The 20296-nt window shown below is 35.0% G+C and overlaps 2 protein-coding genes across 2 annotated transcripts; one reads left to right on the forward strand and one right to left on the reverse strand.

Annotated features, from left to right (window-relative positions):
- Window positions 1-12281: 12281 nt before the first annotated feature.
- LOC146957378 (uncharacterized) lies at window positions 12282-15885 on the forward strand. The gene is made up of 2 exons (XM_085736208.1): window positions 12282-14761; window positions 15310-15885. The coding sequence occupies exon 1, from the start codon at window positions 12378-12380 to the stop codon at window positions 14550-14552; it is 2175 nt and encodes a 724-aa protein (XP_085592334.1). The 5' UTR covers window positions 12282-12377; the 3' UTR covers window positions 14553-14761; window positions 15310-15885.
- Window positions 15886-16645: 760 nt separating this feature from the next.
- Window positions 16646-18894, reverse strand: LOC146957379 (uncharacterized). The gene is made up of 2 exons (XM_085736317.1): window positions 17976-18894; window positions 16646-17036 (listed from the first exon to the last, which is right to left on the reverse strand). Exon 1 carries the CDS (start codon window positions 18778-18780, stop codon window positions 18016-18018), a length of 765 nt encoding a protein of 254 aa, XP_085592443.1. The 5' UTR covers window positions 18781-18894; the 3' UTR covers window positions 16646-17036; window positions 17976-18015.
- Between the last annotated feature and the right edge of the window lie 1402 nt (window positions 18895-20296).

A 20296-nucleotide genomic window follows, 5' to 3' on the forward strand; every position in this document is an offset into this window, starting at 1 on the left:
CATTGATTTTCAGTATCAATGAATTGTATATCTAAAATTCCTTTTTGAACATAATCTCTGATAAAATGATGTTTGATTTCAATGTGCTTAGCTCTTGAATGCAAAATTGGATTTTTAGACAAACAAATAGCAGCAGTATTATCACAATAAATGGGAATACTGTTAGCAGTTATCTGATAATCTTCCAACTGATGTTTCATCCAAAGTAGTTGTGTACAACAACTTGCAGCTGAAATGTATTCTGCTTCTGCTGTAGACATAGCAATAGTTGTTTGTCTTTTGCTAGCCCAGGATATAAGATTATCACCCAGAAATTGACAATTGCCACTGGTTGATTTTCTTTCAATCCTATCACCAGCATAATCAGCATCACAGAATCCAATTAGCTTATAATCTAAGGATTTCCTATAAAGGAGTCCAAGATTAGTTGTTCCCTTCAAATACCTGAAGATTCTCTTGACAGCAGTCATATGAGATTCTCTAGGATCTGATTGGAATCTTGCACACAAGCATACACTGAATAAAATATCTGGCCTAGATGCAGTGAGGTATAACAAAGAACCAATCATACCTCTATACAGCTTCTGATCTACTTTAGCTCCTTCATCTTCTTTGCTCAGGTTGCACGTAGGATGCATTGGAGTGTTCATCACTTTACAATCTTCAAGTTTGAACTTCTTCAGAAGCTCCTTTGTGTACTTTGATTGATGAACATAGACTCCATCTTTGCATTGATTGATTTGAATGCCAAGGAAGAACTTCAGCTCTCCCATCATGCTCATTTCAAATTCATCCTGCATTAACTCAGAAAATTCCTTGCAAAGAGATGCATTAGTAGAACCAAATATTATATCATCAACATATATTTGCACAACAAGAATATCTTTCCCAAGGGTCCTTCTGAAGAGTGTAGTGTCAACCTGTCCTCTCTTAAAATCATTTTTGATTAAGAAATTACTTAGTCTATCATACCAAGCTCTGGGAGCTTGTTTCAAGCCATATAGTGATTTCTTCAGTTTAAAAACATGGTCAGGATATTTAATATCCTCAAATCCAGGAGGTTGCTTAACATACACTTCTTCTTCTATGACACCATTGAGAAATGCACTCTTGACATCCATCTGATATAATATTATGCCATGATTAACTGCATAGGAAAGAAGTAACCTGATTGCTTCCAATCTTGCAACTGGAGCAAACGTTTCAGTGTAATCAATGCCTTCTTGTTGACTATACCCTTGTGCAACAAGTCTGGCTTTGTTTCTTGTTACTTCACCTTGCTCATTCAGCTTGTTTCTGAATACCCATTTTGTTCCAATAATGTTCTTGTGCTGAGGTTTGGGTACCAGATCCCACACATCATTTCTTTGAAATTGATTCAACTCTTCTTGCATAGCTAGGATCCATCCATCATCTGAAAGTGCTTCATCAACTGTTGTAGGTTCAATCATTGAGATTAGTCCAATCATTGACTCTTCTTGTCTGAAATGTGATCTTGTTCTTCTTGGACTATCTTTGTTTCCAATGATTAGCTCCTCAGGATGTGAAGACTTGTGTTTGAATGTGTTTCTGGGAGGATCTTCTTGATGTGAGCCATCTTGTGCTTCATCAGAAGCAGTTTCATCTTGCGCTTCTGATGTGGGTTCAGCTTCTGGACTATCTTCAGACTCAGCTATCTGATCAGGTTCTGGAGTAGCTTCAGGAACCTGTATCTCTGCAAAACTTTCACCCTGCTTTGAAGTTTTATCTTCAAGCTCCTTGTCATCAAATTTAACGTGCATAGATTCTTCAACACAGAGTGTTTCTGAATTATACACTCTGTATGCCTTTGACCTTTCAGAGTAACCTAAAAAGATTCCTCTTTGGGCCTTGGCATCAAATTTCTTTAGGTAGAGCTTGTTGTTCAGAATGTAACAAGTACATCCAAATTGATGAAAGTAAGAGATACTGGGTTTTCTTCCTTTAAAGAGTTCATATGCTGTTTTCTCCAAAATAGGTCTAATATAGATCCTGTTTTGAACATAGCATGCTGTATTCACTGCTTCTGCCCAAAAATGTTTTGGTAAATTGTTTTCATGAATCATGGTTCTGGCCATTTCTTGTAAAGTTCTATTCTTTCTCTCTACAACTCCATTTTGTTGTGGTGTTCTAGGAGAAGAGAATTCATGGAAAATTCCATGTTTTTCACAAAAAGCTTCAAATGGCTCATTTTCAAATTCTCCACCATGATCACTTCTGACTTTCAAAATTTTTGATTCTTTTTCAGATTGAATTTGAGTGCAGAAGCTACTGAATACATCACACGCAACATCTTTACTCTTTATGAATTTCACCCAAGTCCATCTGCTGTAATCATCAACAATGACTAATCCATATCTACTTCCATATAAGGATGCAGTACTCACTGGTCCAAATAAATCAATATGGAGTAATTCTAAAGGTCTTGAGGTTGAGACAATGTCTTTGGTTTTAAAAGATGATTTCACAATTTTCCCTCTCTGACATGCACCACAAAGTGCATCTGAATGATAGTCAATGTCTGGTAGCCCTTTCACAAGTTGTAACTTACTAAGCTTAGAGATTAACCTCCAGTTAGCATGTCCCAACCTTCTGTGCCACATCCATTTCTTATCATTCACTGATAGTAGGCAGATCACCTTCTGATCAGCCAGTTCAGAAAAATTGATTTTATAGACATTGTCAACTCTCTTTCCCTTGAACACAATGGATTTGTCTTTCTTGTTGATTACTGTACAGTTGGGTTTTTCAAAAAGCACATCATAACCATTATCACAAAATTGACTTATGCTCAAAAGGTTATGTTCAAGACCATCTACCAACCATACATTATTAATTGAGGTAGAGGAATTACCAATAGTTCCTGTACCTATGATCCTGCCTGACTGGTTGCCTCCAAATTTCACATTTCCTCCCTCTTTCATTGTTAGGCTGAGGAACATGGACTTGTCTCCTGTCATGTGTCTTGAGCAACCGCTGTCTAGGTACCATGATCTTTGCTTTGGCACTGCTCTTAGACATACCTGCATTATTGACATTTTTAGATTTAGGTACCCATTGTTCTATGGGTCCTGGAAGGTTAGTACTTAAGGCTTTACTCTTCACTTCTTGTACCTTGTGCTGTGAGTTGGGTTGCTTCTGATTAGCCATCACCTTAGGTTTTGGTACTTCAGAAGCAGTAACTGTCTTCTTCTGAAACTTAGACTTCAGAACCCCAGATTTTGGTTTCACCAGACTCTGAGGAATAGGTTCTGATCTTTTCAGGATCCTAACCTTTGAAGTTTTGGGATCAGATTTGATCATAGCCTTTGACTTAGAGTTCTTTGGCTTTGAAGTAATCTTAGCCTTAGAACTAGAAGCTTCAGGTTCTGATTGAACAACAGTTTCCAACTCAGCCCCTTCTGGTACAAAGAATGTTTTCAGACCTTCCTTGATGCACTCACAACAAGACTTTAGATTGGTTTTCTCCAGTTTCACTTCTGGAAAGCCAATTCCTCTGCCATTGTTCTTGTAAATGCTATAAATCATAGAAGCCACTCTGCTTCTGTCAATGCCAGATATAATGAAGTCTTCAAGAGCAATTTCATGATTACTTAAAGGTTTTTCATTACACTTTTCTTGTAGCTTCTGACATAAGAACCTGAGCTGGTCTTCATATGTTTTACACATGAAGTCAAAGCCCCTAAGTCCCTGTTCAGAAGCTTTCAGATCCAATAGAGTTGATTTTTGCTGTTGTACCAAGTCAGCATATTTTTCTTTTAAATCCTTCAACTCATTGGTTCTTACTTCAAAATGTGTAAGAAGTTCTTTAAGTGACTCAACAAGTTCATCTCTGGGAATTTTGGAATATACCTCATTTTCATCTTCTGAGTCTGAATCTGATCCAGCTTCTGAAGTTGCTGTTGCTACCAACCCAACAGCTACCTTTGCATCTTCATCAGCTTCCTCTTTATCAGATCCAGATTCACTACCCAAATCATCCCAGGTTGCCATTAAACTCTGCTTAATCTGCTTCTTGAGTTTGCTTGGTTTGAAGGTAGACCTCTTTGACTTGTCCTTTGACTTTTCTCTTTGAAGATCAGGGCATTCAGCAATGAAGTGACCTGGCTTTTTACAGTTGAAGCATCCCTTCTGATCTTCTTTCCTTGAGCTTCTGGAGTTACCCCTTCTGGAGAGAAACTTTCTGTTCTTCTTGGCCAGATATTGAAGTCTGTTTGAGAGCATGGCCATTTCAGCAGCATCTGGTTCAGAGTCTGAACTTGACTGTTCTTCCTCTTCAGATTCAACCACTTTGAGAGCTTTTGATGACTTGCCTTTGGATGGAAGAGCTATTGATTTACTCTTCTTAGTAGACTCATGTTCATTAAGACTTAACTCATGAACTTTGAGAGAACTAACAAGATCTTCGACACTTAAAGTGTTTAAATCTTTAGCTTCCTCAATGGCAGTCACTTTTGGTCTCCATCTGGCAGGTAAGCTTCTGAGTATCTTGCTTACATGATCAGAAGCAACATAGCTCTTCTTTAGAATCTGTAGACCAGAAACTAAGGTTTGAAACCTTGAGTACATCTCCTCAATAGTTTCATCATCCTTCATTTTGAATAACTCATACTGATGTACAAGCAGGAGAGCCTTTGCTTCTTTGACCTTCTTGCTCCCTTCATAATTTGAACAGAGAGAAGCAAACATAGCTTTAGCAGTGGATTTGTCACTCATCTTCATGTATTCTGCTTTGGGTATGGCAGTGACAAGAGCTCCTCTGATAATATGATGCTTCTTGTAAAGTTTCCTCAGTTCTGGAGTATGTTTCTTTCTATCCACAGCAGCTCCTTCTTCATCAAGGACTAAACCACCAACGCCGTCTTCCAGAATATCCCACAATTCTTCATCTAGGCTCATGATGTAACTGTAAAAATTGGTCTTCCACCAAGAGAACTCTTCAGCATCTCCATTGAACTTTGGAACTTTTCCAACACTGGTTTTCTTACTATCACTATAATCATGTGAGACATTTTTATAGCTAGTATCACCATCAGGAGGAGGAGTAGTCATGTTTTTCTCAGATCTTTGACTGTTGCACGGTTAAGTGATACACAACAGACCAAGGCTCTAGATACCAATTGAAGGTGAGAAAAACACAAGAAGGGGGGTTGAATTGTGTTTTTGAAAAATTCTTCGTTTCTCTAAATAACTGAATACACTGATCAGAAGCTAAGTGAGACAGCTTCTGAAGTGATGATCAGAATCTAAATGCAGCGGAATAAAACAGAGAGAGAGAAGAAGAACGACACAAAGCAATTATACTGGTTCCTTCCACAATCCGGAAGTAGTCCAGTCCCCCTTGCACTTCCAAGGAGATTTCACTATGAGTAATATCTGATTACAAATGCTCAAGCACACAAGCAAGAGACTTCCAATGCTCAAGCACACAAGCAAGAGACTTCCTTTGCTCAAGAACACAATCAAGAGACTCCCTGCTCAAGCACAACTGCAAGAGACTTCCTAACTAAACAAAATTACACAGAAAATTGTTTAAGGTTGAACACTTGATATACAATCAGAGGTGCTCACAATACAAATCAGATACAGACTCAATGGACTTAAGAATTTCTAAGATATGACTTTGAGACACAGAAATTCTAAGTGAATGCAGAACAATTTCAGCAGAGGTTTGGTACTTGTGAAAATCTTGTGAGTCTTTCGTTCAGCGTTCTTGCATTACCAATTCTCTAGGTCTTCACTCCTTTATATAGAGGTGTGAAAGAGACGTTGTGAAATTGCCAGCACACCAAAGAGTCGTTGTTGAAGCTTGATCTTTCACCAATGATCTTTTGCCTGATTTGGTTGTTGTCCTATGAAGAACAAATTTGAAATACATTCCTTATCCAAAGGAACATCTATGCAGGCGAGACCGTATTCTGGAGCTGTTTTCTTGTCTTGAAGTGCAGACACAAAACAGAGTAGTGGAGAACGTGGTTGTACAATTCGTACAAAGTACAATGTCAACGCTTTCGTCCAAATTGCAAACACACACCTTCAAACACCTTTGGAATGACCGTTGCAAGCTCCACTAATCTTTTGTTTGTGTTTTCGAATCCAATAGACAGCTTTTGCATTGATGATTCTTCAATTCTTGATTCTTTGCAAATCCAGTTGATATTCAGCTTCTGGTGAAATGGCTTCTGATGAGGCAGCTTCTGATGATGCAGCTTCTGATGATGCAGCTTCTGATGAGATGACTTCTGCAGCTTCTGATGATGTGACTTCTGGACCTCTTGTCTTCAGGAGCACTATTCTTCAGGAGCGCTATTTCTTCAGGAGCAGCTTGACTTCAGGAGCGCTTTTTCTTCAGGAGCAAGTTGCCTTCAGGAGCGTCCAAGCTTCAAATTTTTGTTGTTTCCATAGCTCTTTATTTGCTCATTCAGAACCAATGATGATGTAACTTTATAATTATGGTCCTGTACACTTGAACAAATATTAGCTAATCCAATTTACAATTTTTAATACCTTGTTATCATCAAAACTCTTTAAGGTTTATTGTTAAACACATTTTGTTCCAACATAGAAGACTATGATCATTCACATTTGAAACTAACAAAGAGAATTGCCAATTACCTATTTAAATACCACTTAGTTGTGAGAATACAACCATTCTCTACTTTAATCAAATATAACTGTTTCTTGCACTTGCTGATATAGCAAACATTTTTACTCCCATTTCAGCTATGACAGGTGGAAAGAAGGATTTGAAGTTGATTGTCTGTGTGACCCATATATGGCTGATCTGTGATAAGGAAAACCTAGATGATATCATCTTCATGAACATGATATTGGTTGATGAGAATGTATATTATATAAATCGATTGTATAAATAAATGATCCTTTTTTCAAGTTGCCACTACGATAACATATACTATGGTTTATGTTAATGACATGTTATTTTTTGTTTAGCGAGGACGGATCCATGCCACTGTATAAAACTTCTATCGGCTATATATGTTACATTATTTTCATTGATTCGATTAACTTCTATGTGGTAGGACCCGTGTGATAGCACGGGTCAATGGTCTAGTAAGACAAAGCATAAAGTGGGTTAGGGCTTCAATTAGGGTTAGGGTTTAACACCAATCAGACCACCTTAGATTTATATTAAGTAAGATTATTAGAGGGAAAAATTAGGTTAAATGGTTGCAAGACCTAATAAGCATTTAGAGTAAGGGATTATTAATTATATCTTTGCTCCTAGACGTGTTATAACCTCTAATTATTTCAAATCTAAATATCACTATAACATCACAATTTTCCCTACCAACTTGAACAGTCCATTTTAATAAATCATTTTGTGTACCAAATAACTTGTTGGTGGTAGCATAATTACTTATTAGAAAAATATGCACGTTAATTTATTCCAGATAACCAGCATGAACTTAGTTACTTAGATCAGTAAGACCACATAAAAATTCAATAAATTCAATTCATGAAAAATGTAAACTTAGAATTTGCGGGCGTTAAGTTAAACGAATTTATCTACTTGTTGATTTAAAAGAAAAAAACACATGTGGATCAAGCTCACGTAAGATCCACAGACACATAAAACGAATAAACATAGGAAATCATTCAATAGTTCACTTACGTATGCAATAAAGGATTAATTGTAGACTGTGTGCTTCAATTTTAACATTTCATCAAGCTTTGCTTCAATTTTAACATTTCATCAAGCTTTGTTACCTTTCTAAATGTTTGAGAGAAAGCGGCGAAAAATCATGTAGAAAAATGAAAGAAAGGTATGCGAAAATAGAAGGGCCATAAGTGCATTTACACCCTTTTGTTATACATTGAGGGTATAATGCACTTATAAGAAACATAATATATATTGAGGGTGTAAATCCCATTATGGCCCTTCTATTTTCAAAACTATGAAGTTTGGTCTCCTTATTTGAAAATTCTAATTTTATGGTCCCCTATTTAACATTTTTGGTCCCTCGTATAATTTTTGAGTTATTTTTATGATGTGACATATTCATTTATAATGTGACAACGATTATTATGTCACATTGAATTTTCATAACTTGTTTAATACATCGTCTCACATCATAAATGAATAAATCACATCATTCAAAAATGTAAAAAAATAAAATAAGACAAAGGATCAAAATTTAGAAAAATGTTAAATTGAAGGCTCCATAATTTTTAAAAGGCTAAAATATGGTTTTAATCCCTACAAATATGCCTCGTTTTGGTTTTAGTCCCTGTAAAAAAAATTGTTTTTGGTCCCTACAAAATTTTTTGTTTTTTAAAATAGTCCCTGACCCCAATTTTGTGATGATTTGCATACGTGGCACATGATGACTGAACCCATTTTGTAGTTTTTGATCCCTGCAAAATATTTTGTTTTTTAAAAAGGTCCCTGCAAAATATTTTGTTTTTGAAAATAGTCCCTGCATTTTTTTCTCTTTCTTTAAATAAATGTTACAATAATTGTATTAAATATTAGGAAGTAACATTTATTTAAAGAAAGAGAAAAAAATGCTAAAGATACAATTATTTTGAGAGAAATGAAGTATTTGATTATTATTTTGTTCTTCTTAGTCTAGATTTAAATGGATCTCTAACTGCCGTAAGCATAACTCACTTGACAGAAAGATGCATCTTATATGCAGGGGTCGGGGTTCGAACCCTGGAGACACCATTGGACTATTGACCTAACAAATTCTTTAATCCATTAATGATTCAAACTATTAATCTTCGACTAATACCTCAAATTCGTCCTTGAATTTTAAAAAATCGGCCAAATTTGTCCCTGAATTTTGCGAAATAGCTATTTAGTCCCTGAATTTACAAAATGTCAATCAAATCAGTCCCTCCGTTAAGTTGGTCTGTTAATGGAGGTGACGTGTAACGTTAACCTCTTACAAGGCTTACCACGTCAGATGCCACGCAAGCAGGGACCAAATTGATTGATTTACAGAAAATTGCCAATGACCAAATTGATGGATTTTCAGAAAATTGCCAACGGCTCTTTCTCCTCTTTCTCATTAATGGCTCTTTCTCCTCTTCCTCATTAACGACTCTTTCTTCCCCAAATATATAAATTTGGAACCCTAATGTTATAATTTGTCACCTAGAGTTCAAAATCCCCCAAAATTCTTCCATGAATTAAATAGTACTGATTTTGTCTTTTGATTGTATAGGATGATGGTGAAAATTGTAAATTTTTTGTGTGGGTTGATGAAGCTGAAGAACTAGGTTATTTTAAAAACAATGGTGCTGGTCATGGAAGAAATGCATGGTTGATGGAGAAGCCAAAGGATATGGGCAGAGAAGAGGTTTGGAGGGCAAGATTGATGGATAAAGTTGATTGTGTAGGAAGTGAGCTTAGGTTGATGAAGATATTGATAGGAGTATTTTGTTTGATTGAGTTGTTTAAAATGCGAGTAAATAGCCAAAGACCCCCCCGAAATTGCAAGGTTCCTCAATTACCCCCCTGTTGTTAACGAAACATCAATTACCCCCCCTGAAATTGTTAAACGTTAGTCAATTACCCCCCTCCGTTAATTTCCTCCATCCAACATGCTGATGTGGCAGTTAACTGCCCACGTGGCACTGCCACATGGTCAGAAAAGGCATGCCACGTCAGAGGGGGGTAATTGACTATATTTTTTAATTTTTTTTTGAAAAAATTTATTTTTTTTTGAAAAAAATCTTATTTTTTTTGAAAAAAATCTGATTTTTTTTCTTTTCAAAATCAACATTTGTGCCACCCATGGACCTTGCAAATATTCCCCTAAAATTTAACATTAATGTGCAAATACCCCCCTGAAATTTAACATTAATGTGCAAATACCCCCTTAAATTTAAAATTTATGTAGCAAATACCCCATGAAATTTATAACTTATATGCAAATATTCTCTCCAAAGTTAAAACTTATATGTAAGTTACACCTTGAATCATAAAACTTTGATGGTAAAGTAAAACTTATTCATAATATATAATTTACTATATCTCTAATTACGATAAAAAAGAAAAAAATCACAACTTTAAAATAAAACAAACATGTTTGTTTTATTGTTACACATTAGAGAAACAAGCAGCTATTGTTTTCACAAAGCCTACTAGCCGCCAAAATAAAAGGAGCTGCATTTTCATCATGTATTAGAGTTTAGAATTATAATTAAAAGCATACTATTAAGCAACACATAATTCCTCATCAGCATGTTGAGTGTCCACAACATAGTTATGGCCACTTGTTGAGTGTCCATTCCCTCCCAATTGGGCTCCATGAACCTTCTTCAATCTTCATGCACACTTTCTCCCCAATGATTGCACAGTAAACGTTGTGCTTGGCCTCCAGAATCCTAATAGGTGATCTGTTATGATCCACATGTCAGTTTTATTTTAAAGTTGTGATTTTTTTTTTAATATTAGAGATATAGTAAATTATAGATTATGAATAAGTTTTAATTTACCATCAAAGTTTTATGATTCAAGGTGTAATTTGCATATAAGTTTTAAGTTTGGAGAGGATATAAGCATATAAGTTATAAATTTTATGGGGTATTTGCTACATAAATTTTAAATTTGAGGGGGTATTTGCACATTAATGTTAAATTTCAGGGGGGTATTTGCACATTAATGTTAAATTTCAGGGGGATATTTGCAAGGTCCGTGGGTGGCACAAATGTTGATTTTGAAAAGAAAAAAAAATCAGATTTTTTTCAAAAAAAAAAATCAGATTTTTTTCAAAAAAAAAAATCAGATTTTTTTCAAAAAAAAAAATCAGATTTTCAAAAAAATCAGTTTTTTTCAAAAAAAAAATTAATTTTTCTCAAAAAAAATTTAAAAAATATAGTCAATTACCCCCCCTCTGACGTGGCATGCCTTTTCTGATCATGTGGCAGTGCCACGTGGGCAGTTAACTGCCACATCAGCATGTTGGATGGAGGAAATTAACGGAGGGGGGTAATTGACTAACGTTTAACAATTTCAAGGGGGTAATTGATGTTTCGTTAACTACAGGGGGGTAATTGATGAACCTTGCAATTTCGGGGGGGGGGGGGGGGGGGGGGGGGGGGGGGGGCTTTGACTATTTACTCTTAAAATGCTATTGTATTGTGCCAAGTCCATGTAATGTTGTAATGTTGTAATGAAAAGAGATTGTCAATGAATGAATCAAACTCTTCTGTCAAAAAATTTCAATCAAATTGGTCCTTGAATTATATGCATATCCATCATATCGATCCTCAAATTAGTGAAAATAGCATCAAATAGGTCCTTGAATTTTCACAACAAATATCACTGTGATCCTTGGTGCATACATTTGCTGAACAAAGTAAAAAGTAAAAAAGAGATAATTTGATTATAAAAAGACAGACATTTGCATACCATCATAAGTCATATATTTGATGTTCATAAGTCATTACATAGCCAAAAAAATAACATTACATAGCCATCAAGTCATCAAATCATTTGATATTCTTAAGTGGTTACATATCCAAAAAAGCATAAACTATACAAGTCCAAAAAGCAATAATTAAACTAGTCCAAAAGCATAATTTAACAAGCATCAATGCTTTGGAAATCCTGGAGTTGGGATAAACTCCATGTATTAGGGTTGAGTAGAAGCGGATGACCCGTAATTTGGATTTGGAACTCTAATAACTCCAGGAGCAGTTGGATTTTGTGGAGCAGAACTCCTCAGTGGTGTTTGATTATGCCTGTTATTTGAAATCACTGGTCATCTCATGTCATATTTCCTTGTACTCATTCCCTGAAATAAAATCAATCAAATCAGACCTTAAATTATAACACTATCCATCAAATCAGTCCTTAAATTATCACAATAAGTATCAAATCGATCCTTATCATAGAGGGGTATAATTGAAAACACAGAAAAAATGACACTGAAAAGTTAAATCTCGAATTTTTACCATTTCCATCAATTTAGTCATTGTACACGTGGCTGCCTTGTTGACACGTGTACATGACAACACAACATGCAAGAGGACACGTCATCACCACTAACAGAGCTTTTGGACGGAGGGACCATTTTGATGAACGTCTGTAAAATTCAGGGACTAAATAGATATTTCGCAAAATTCATGGACGAATTTGTCCTATTTTTTTAAATTCAAGGACGAATTTGAGGTATTAGTCATTAATCTTATGAAAACCGCATGAAGAAACACTAATTCATGCCTTCCCTCAAAAAAAAAAAAACACTGATTCATGCCTTTACTTTGTTTGACAAAAAAAACACGAAGACATGGTTCCCAGGTCAGATTTCAATTTCCATCTCTCTTTCTCTTCTTTCTTCATTCATTCTCTATGATTCTGCACCTTCCATTATCCTGTAGAATCAATGTTTCGTTCTATGGCAATAAAGTTCCCATCTTTGGCACACCACCCTCGATTCCTCAAATGGGTTTATCTCTCTTCAACCAGTACTCAACAAATTTCACAAACCATAGAAATTGTAAACCCCAACAAATATTCATCTGAATTTGATCAAAATATTAACTTTTTGAGAAATAAGCTTAGCCCAGATAATTTAATTCAAGTTTTGAACCGTACAAGTGATTTAAACTCAGCAGTGAAGATTTTCAATTGGGCTTCAATACAGAAGAGTTTTCACCACACCTCTAATACTTATTTTGAGATCGTTTTGAAACTGGGTTTAGCTGGAAATGTTATGGAGATGGAGAATTTTGTTCATAACATGGTGAAGAATAGGTTTCAAGGTGTTGAAAAGGCACTTGTATCATTGATTTGCACGTTTGTTCAGAATTGTAGGATTAAAGAAGGGTTAGTAGTTTTAGTGAACATGAATTCAGGGGGTTATAAACCTCCAATTCAAGTTTTTAATGCTTTGTTAGGTGCTATTGTGAATGAAGAAAGTGGAGATTTTCAAAATGCTTTGCTTGTTTATAAAGAGATGGTGAAGGCAGGAGTACTACCAACAGTCGACACGTTGAATTGTCTGTTGGAGATATTGTTTACAATCGATCGGGTTGACCTTGCTTTGGATCAGTTTAAAAGAATGAACAATAAAGGATGTAGTCCGAATAGTAAGACCTTTGAGATACTTGTAAAGGGTTTGATCGAAAATGGTCAAGTGGATGAAGCTGTAGCTGTTTTAGAGGAAATGCTTAAACTCGAATGTAAACCGGATTTGAGCTTTTATACCTGCACCATACCTCTCTTTTGCAGGGGATATAGAGTAGAGGAAGGAGTGAGGTTGTTCAGAATGATGAAAGATTCTGATATTGTGCCAGAAGCTTTGATTTACGAGGCTCTAATACAATGTTTGTGCAAAAACTTGAAGTTGGATTCTGCGGTAAATCTCATATATGAAATGATAGAAAGTGGTATACGGCCAAATGAAAATGTTTTTGTTCATATGATAAATTGCTATTGTGAATTAGGGAAAATAGACGAGGCTATAATGTTTTTAGAGGATAAGCAAGTTAGTGAAACTGCTCCTTTCAATGCATTGCTTGAAGGTTGCTGCAATGCTGGTAAAATTCTGGTAGCAAATGTTCTGCTGGAAACAATGACAGATAGAAACATAGCTGATTGTCAATCTTGGAATATTGTCATTAGATGGCTTTGTGAGAATGAAGAGACGGAGAAAGCATACACTCTTCTTGGCAGAATGATCAAATTCTCAGTTGTGCTTGATGATTCAACATATTCAGCTCTTGTGGTTGGCAACTGTAGAGTGAGAGAGTATGATGAAGCAATGGAACTGTTTCGTCGAATTTGTGCTAGATGTTGGAGTTTAGATATTACCTCTTATTCTGAACTAGTAGATGGCCTTTGTGATGACATCAACCGTTCTCAACATGCCATTGAAGTGTTTAACTATATGTCAAAGAAGCAATGCTCTCTTCATTCCTTCTCCTTCTACAAGTTGATCAAATGTGTATGCGACTCAGGACAGGCCAACGAAGCCATAAAACTATGGCAATTAGCTTATTATTGTGGTATTTCTTGCTGTAATGTCACACAAACTACTGTCATGCATGAGTTGTCTAAATCAGATAAGGCAGAAAATCTGTTGGCATTCCTCTCACAAATCTTGATAGTGGGAGGAAGTCTTGACACAGAAGCATATTGTATCCTTATCAATGGTATGATTAAACAATGTCTAGTAAAGGAATGTGTTTTGTTTTTCAATATGATGGTCAATGAAGGTTTGATACCTGATCCAGACAAACTATTTGATCAACTTTCATTCATAGCCAATAATTCTCTGTTATCGATGATTTCCAGTGCCATTGAAAAAATTTCCGACAGCGAAAAATTGAGTTCAAAATCATATAGCTTACTCATAGCTGGCCTGTGGAAAGAGGGTAAGGAACATGAGGCCCGGCGATTTCTTGATATGATGCTGAAAAAGGGCTGGCTTCCGGATACAGCCACTCATAAATTATTGATTGGATCTGATGATAGAGAAGGAAGAAGTCAAGTAATGTCGTTGTTTGATGATTCTGATTCTGTTAATGATATACTTGCAGAAGGCCTTGGAGATTGATGAAACTTTAGTATTTCATGCATGAAAGGAATCTTATTGCTTAACATGCCAATTTCATTGTGATTGCTGATCTGTCCATCAAGGGTTATTTATTCAGCAAGTCTTATAGCAATGAGAACTGCTGTCATACAGAAAATTCTTGCAAGAGGTTGAAAGATGCGGCTGCGCAGATGTTAGTTTTATCAAATTGACTTGCCATGCTACACTAGGTAAGATGTGGGATAACTTGAGATTTGAATATAAAATTCACTTATAGATTTACCATCATTTTGCAATGTTTATATGAATTTCTCTGTTGTTGCGATTAAATGATCTCAAAGTAAGTTAGAAGAGTTTATGACACATATTTGGTTTATAACCAGATTAAGCTCACAAGTGTGGCGCTTGTTCAAAAAAAAAAAAAAAACTCACAAATGTGGCAACTGAAAATGATTTAGTTTCATTTGGATTTTGGATAATACATCTAGCTCACATGCACACAATAAAAGCATATGGTTTGTTTTTTCTTCTTGTTTTGTTGTCACATTGTTCGACCCTCTCTAATGTGAGGGGTGCATGTTGAGAAACTGTGGAGTTGCAACTTTAGATTGAATTATCAACTGTTGAGATTGTAATAAAATTTGTTAAAATTCACTTTCTTAACTTCTTTAACTGGGATTAAACAAACTATTTCAACTTATCTTGTGTATAGATGCAAAAAGAAACTGAATGGAGTGTTTTCTTTTTAATATGAAATACTCATGTGTCTCTCCCACAGGCAAACACGTTTGAGACTGACAGAACAAGAGGAGTAGAACTTCATCCCAAGAGAAGTGTTTTTCACAAGGGGTTGAACCAGAGATTTTCCACTAAAGAGTATCTTTTGTACACATTCTCTCCACTTACAGACATAACATGTTTCCGCTAGGTTAATTCATTGAGTGAATGAGATGGTGTTTATCACAGTAAGATGAGCGCTTGAAGGAAGACTATTAGTACTTCATATGAATAATTCAAGGCAAGACATTAGGCTTGCGGTGAAGGACGAGGTGGTGTTAATTACAGGAAGATCAGCACTTGAAAAAAAAAAAATTGTTTGCAACTTAGTGCAAGACATTAGGGCGTGGTCGTGTTACAGTTCGAGAAGAAGACCCCTCTAAAACTCCATGCTCATTATGGAGGGGAAAAGGGGTTGGGATACACAGATAGGACTAGTTTTTTGGAATTCTTTTCTCATTATTCATAGTTTCCAATTTGATCGACCTTGTATTTTTAACAATTAAATTTTGTATCTTTCATGTTGTGGTTGATAAGAATCTTATGGGAGCAGAAAGAAAGACTTTTTGGTTACAAATACATGGACCACATACAAAGTTATACATAATATTTTAAGATACTCTTTCGAAAATAAATTTTCAAAGAGAATGTAGAATAATGGCATATTTGGATCGACTTATTTGAGCATTTCTACCGACATAAGTTTGTTGAGACTCTTTGGCAGAACTTTTGAAAACAGCGGATGACTTTTTTGCTAAGTTTTTTTCAGCTTATTTTCATAAGTTCTCCAAGATGGCTTATGAAAACAGCTTATAGTGTATACAAAAATCATTTAACTTTATTTTATCATTTGCTATAAAAATAGCTTATGTAAACTTATACATAAGCGCTTGTCATATGATAAGTGCTTGTGCTTTAAGTTGTAAATCAATTGTTTATCCAAACATACCCTTATTGTGTACTAACTGTGCTACATCCCCAAGTCTCGCAGGAATGAAACTTTTGTGCATACATACAGATTAGAATGCTTTGGAAGAGCATAAACTTTAGATTGCCTAGTAAGAAAAACAAACATTTAACACTCCTTCCTACACTATATCTCTTATTTTGTGAAATTCATACAAGTCACGCCATTTTATGAGACCCATTCTCTTAATGGTGAAACCTACACGAATTTCACCTACTAAAAGAAAATATGTTAAAAAAAAGTGTTAAGACTTCGTGTTGCTAGCTCTCCTCTCTAAGAACTAAATAGAAGCTCTCAAATATGCAACTCATGGCTGCTCAATCATGATATGCTATGCCAAAGTCTGAAAACATCCTAATGAAAGAGTTCCTGATCCAACCAATAAAAATTGATAACTAAAATCACTGTGATTGCAGCTATAAAAATCCCACATAACCATAGTCTTATTTGACACATGATATAGTCAAAGAAAATGAAGAGGGGAGTGTAAAAATGGATTAACATCTGATACTCTAACACAGACAAAAAGAAGCTCAAACCTAATTACAGCCGGGCACTTAAAGTACATAAAATTGCATAATCACATTAGGTCATAAGCTTTACAAGGGAATGGAATGGATACATGAAAGGTATCATGTATAAACTACAACAGGATCAAATGTGTACTCTTACTCGGAACTCCACAGCAGCACCAACTCTAGAAACACCCAAGCCCTTGTCTATCTGCATTCAAACCAAGCAAAACCCATGCCCTTGTCTATCTGCATTCAAACCAAGCAAAACAAACGTGTTAATGTATCAACCCCAAAATAAGTACAATTGCACACACAAAAGGAAATTCAGGGCCTAATTACTTCCAATGCTTTCAGTTTTCATTTTAACTTAAACTAAAAAACATAAAAGGAATATATAGACACTATATTTCTCCCCACTTTCCTTTACAATTTTTGAAAAAAAACCTAGCATTTTCAGTACTTTCGAAAATCCATTTTTTCCGGCTTGTCGTCGATATCATCTCCATCACAATTATAGCTACACGTGCCTATCATATCTTTTTTGAAAAGAAAAAAACCCTAGAATTTTCAGTACTTTTGAAAATCCATTTTTTCCGGCTTGTCTTCTATATATCTCTATCACAGTTATAACTACCCGCGCCTACCATCTCTTTTTTTAAAATATCTTAGCATTTTCAGTACTTTCAAAAATCCAATTTTTCCAGCTTGTCTTCTATATCATCACTATCACAATTATAACTATGCGCGCCTTCCATGCCTTTTTTGAAAAAAACCTATCATTTTCAGTACTTTTGAAAATCCATTTTTACCAGCTTGTCTTCTGTATCATCTCTATCACAGTTCGCCTACCATCTCTTTTTTGAAAATACCCTAGCATTTTCAGTACTTTCAAAAATCCAATTTTTCCGGCTTGTCTTCTATATCATCACTATCACAATTATATCTATGCGCGCCTACCATCCCATTTTTGAAAAAACCTAGCATTTTTAGTACTTTCGAAAATCCATTTTTTCTGGCTTGTCTTCTATATCATCTCTATCACAATTATAACCAAGCGCGCCTACCATCTCTTTGTTAACAATTTAAAATCAACATAAATTCTAGAATACAAAAGCTGAAAAATATTTTAATAAAGTAAACAAGACCTTAAACTAAAACTAAAATTATAAGTAAAGCATCCCTAACCTTGATAAATCTCGATTGTTGTCACATCCACTAGCAAATGTTAAAAAGCTTTGAAACTAGGACCAAATTTCCCACTACCATTATTCCCTATTCTTCCATCACTTCCGGTACCCCCAATTTTGTTCCCAATCACAGGACTCCCAATTCCATTAGCCCCAACTCTGCTAATGAGAGGACCATTCGGCGACTGCGAATGTCCATTCAACTCCTCTTTTTTAACCACAACATTGTTACCATTACTCAACCCAATTGAACCCCGAAGCTTTTGAAGTGCAAACACATGCTCAATAGCTTCCTTAGTCCTCTTCCTCGCCATCGCAGCTTCCTTAACCGCTCTCTCAGACCTAATCCTCGACAAATGAAAATGCTTTTTCATAGAAGAACAAGCAACCTTACAAGCACAAAGGAAAATCTTTGAGAGTTTTTCATCAATTGGAGATTCAGGAACAGGGAAGAAGGTGAAATTGGGTTGAGAGCAAGGCGGGCAAAGGTACGAAGGCGGTGGTGGAGAAGAGAGGCAATGGATATGGCTGAGAGAAGAGCATTTGATGCAGGAAACGAAACGGTGCGCAGAGGAAGTGGTGGAAAGGGGGTTTTCGTAGAATTCGAAGCAACAAGGACAGAATGATGATGGATGAAGACGGAGAACGCAGGAAGTGCAGATTCGACGATCGACGCCGCGAACGACGACGTTGTGAAGAAGCCAACGGTCTTTGATGCCGCAGTTACAGCATTCGCCTTTGACGAAGGGGAAGATGTTGGGAGGGGATTCAGAGAGAATGGGTTTTGAAGATGGAAGATTCATGGTAATGGTTGAGATTTGAGAGATTTTGAGATTTTTTAGGGTTTTGAAATTGGGAATTGAGAATTTCTAGGGTTTCGAAGGAAGAAGAAGAAGTGATTGAAACGGATACCCTATGATCGTAACTTGATGATGTACTCGGTTGTTTTGTTGTTTGTGCAAACCAATATTTTACTTTTTTTTTTTATTTTAATAGAAAATGTAAATCAATAAATTTAGTCCAAAAAACATTATTACTCTCATAAATGTTAGTCAGACAAAATAAATGTTTTTTTCGAAAAGTTTTGGTAAAAATCAGACAAAATAAATGTTAATTGTGTACTTATAGTAAATATCCGATACGTTTCAAAATAAATATCATTTAAGGTATTTTGTTTTACAGTCAATTTTTTTACATATATTAAGAAATGTAATTAAATAGTCAAAAGATATATCATTTTTATTAAATATATTTAATTATAATTATGGACATTTTTTTTTGTGTAAATGGTCTTATAATTAAGAACAGAGATTTTTTTGACAAAAATAAACGATATTCATTCATTCAAATTGATAGAGTATATCGATACGATATAAATTCAACGTATTTATCGCTTTAGAAACAAAAATCCCAAATTATATGTCGTTTTGGAAAAAAAATTGTTTCAATTTATATGTCGTTTTACAATATCAATGAAACATTAATGTTGATTTTTCTATTATTATCATTAACTATTTATTACTTTATCTTCTTTCAATTCTTTCATTTTTCTTTCTCATATCATTTATTAAGGACAATTTTGTAAAACAACTCTTAATATATCTTTTCCTCACAATATTAATTACAATTCTTGATACGTTTGAAATGCTCAAAACGACGTATAATTTGAGACGAAATGAATACATTTTTATTGTTTGGGACCAGATTAGTGAGAGAATGATAATTTAGAGATGAAATTAATGGTTATTTACCACTATTCCCCCTAACAAAATATAAATAACAAAGATTACAAGGTTAAATGTATTTAATCTAAGATTTAGTACTTTTTCAAAAAAAATCTAAGATTTACTAAAAAAACATTTGATTTATTAATTCTTTTTGTTCATGTATTAAAGAGAGTACAATTAGGGATGACAATGACCCCATAATGAGTAGGATATTATAGTGTTTATCTTCATACTCGTGTTTGTAAAAAAAAAATGTATCGGATTTCATACTTTCATGAACAACAACTTTACTGTCTGTACTCATACATGAACCCATTATCTACATTTTAACACCGAAAAGACAACAAAAAATGTAACAAATAATTTAGAGACCATTGAATAATTCGAATTTGAAACTATATGTATTCATAGTTGACTAATGATTAAAAAAGGACAGCAGCAAAAATATTGATACACAAAAGAAAAAGAGACGTCAATCAGTAGCTTGGGAGAAGGAAGCAGCAAGCCAACAACAATTGTTTAGGGTTAGGTTTAAATAATTGTATTGTTTAGGGTTAGGTTTAAATAATTGTTTTTTTTCAGGGAAACTTGC

Source organism: Medicago sativa, chromosome 1 (assembly GCF_051527215.1).
Source record: "Medicago sativa cultivar Bolivia chromosome 1, Bolivia_mono, whole genome shotgun sequence".
NCBI classification, from domain to species: Eukaryota; Viridiplantae; Streptophyta; class Magnoliopsida; order Fabales; family Fabaceae; genus Medicago; species Medicago sativa.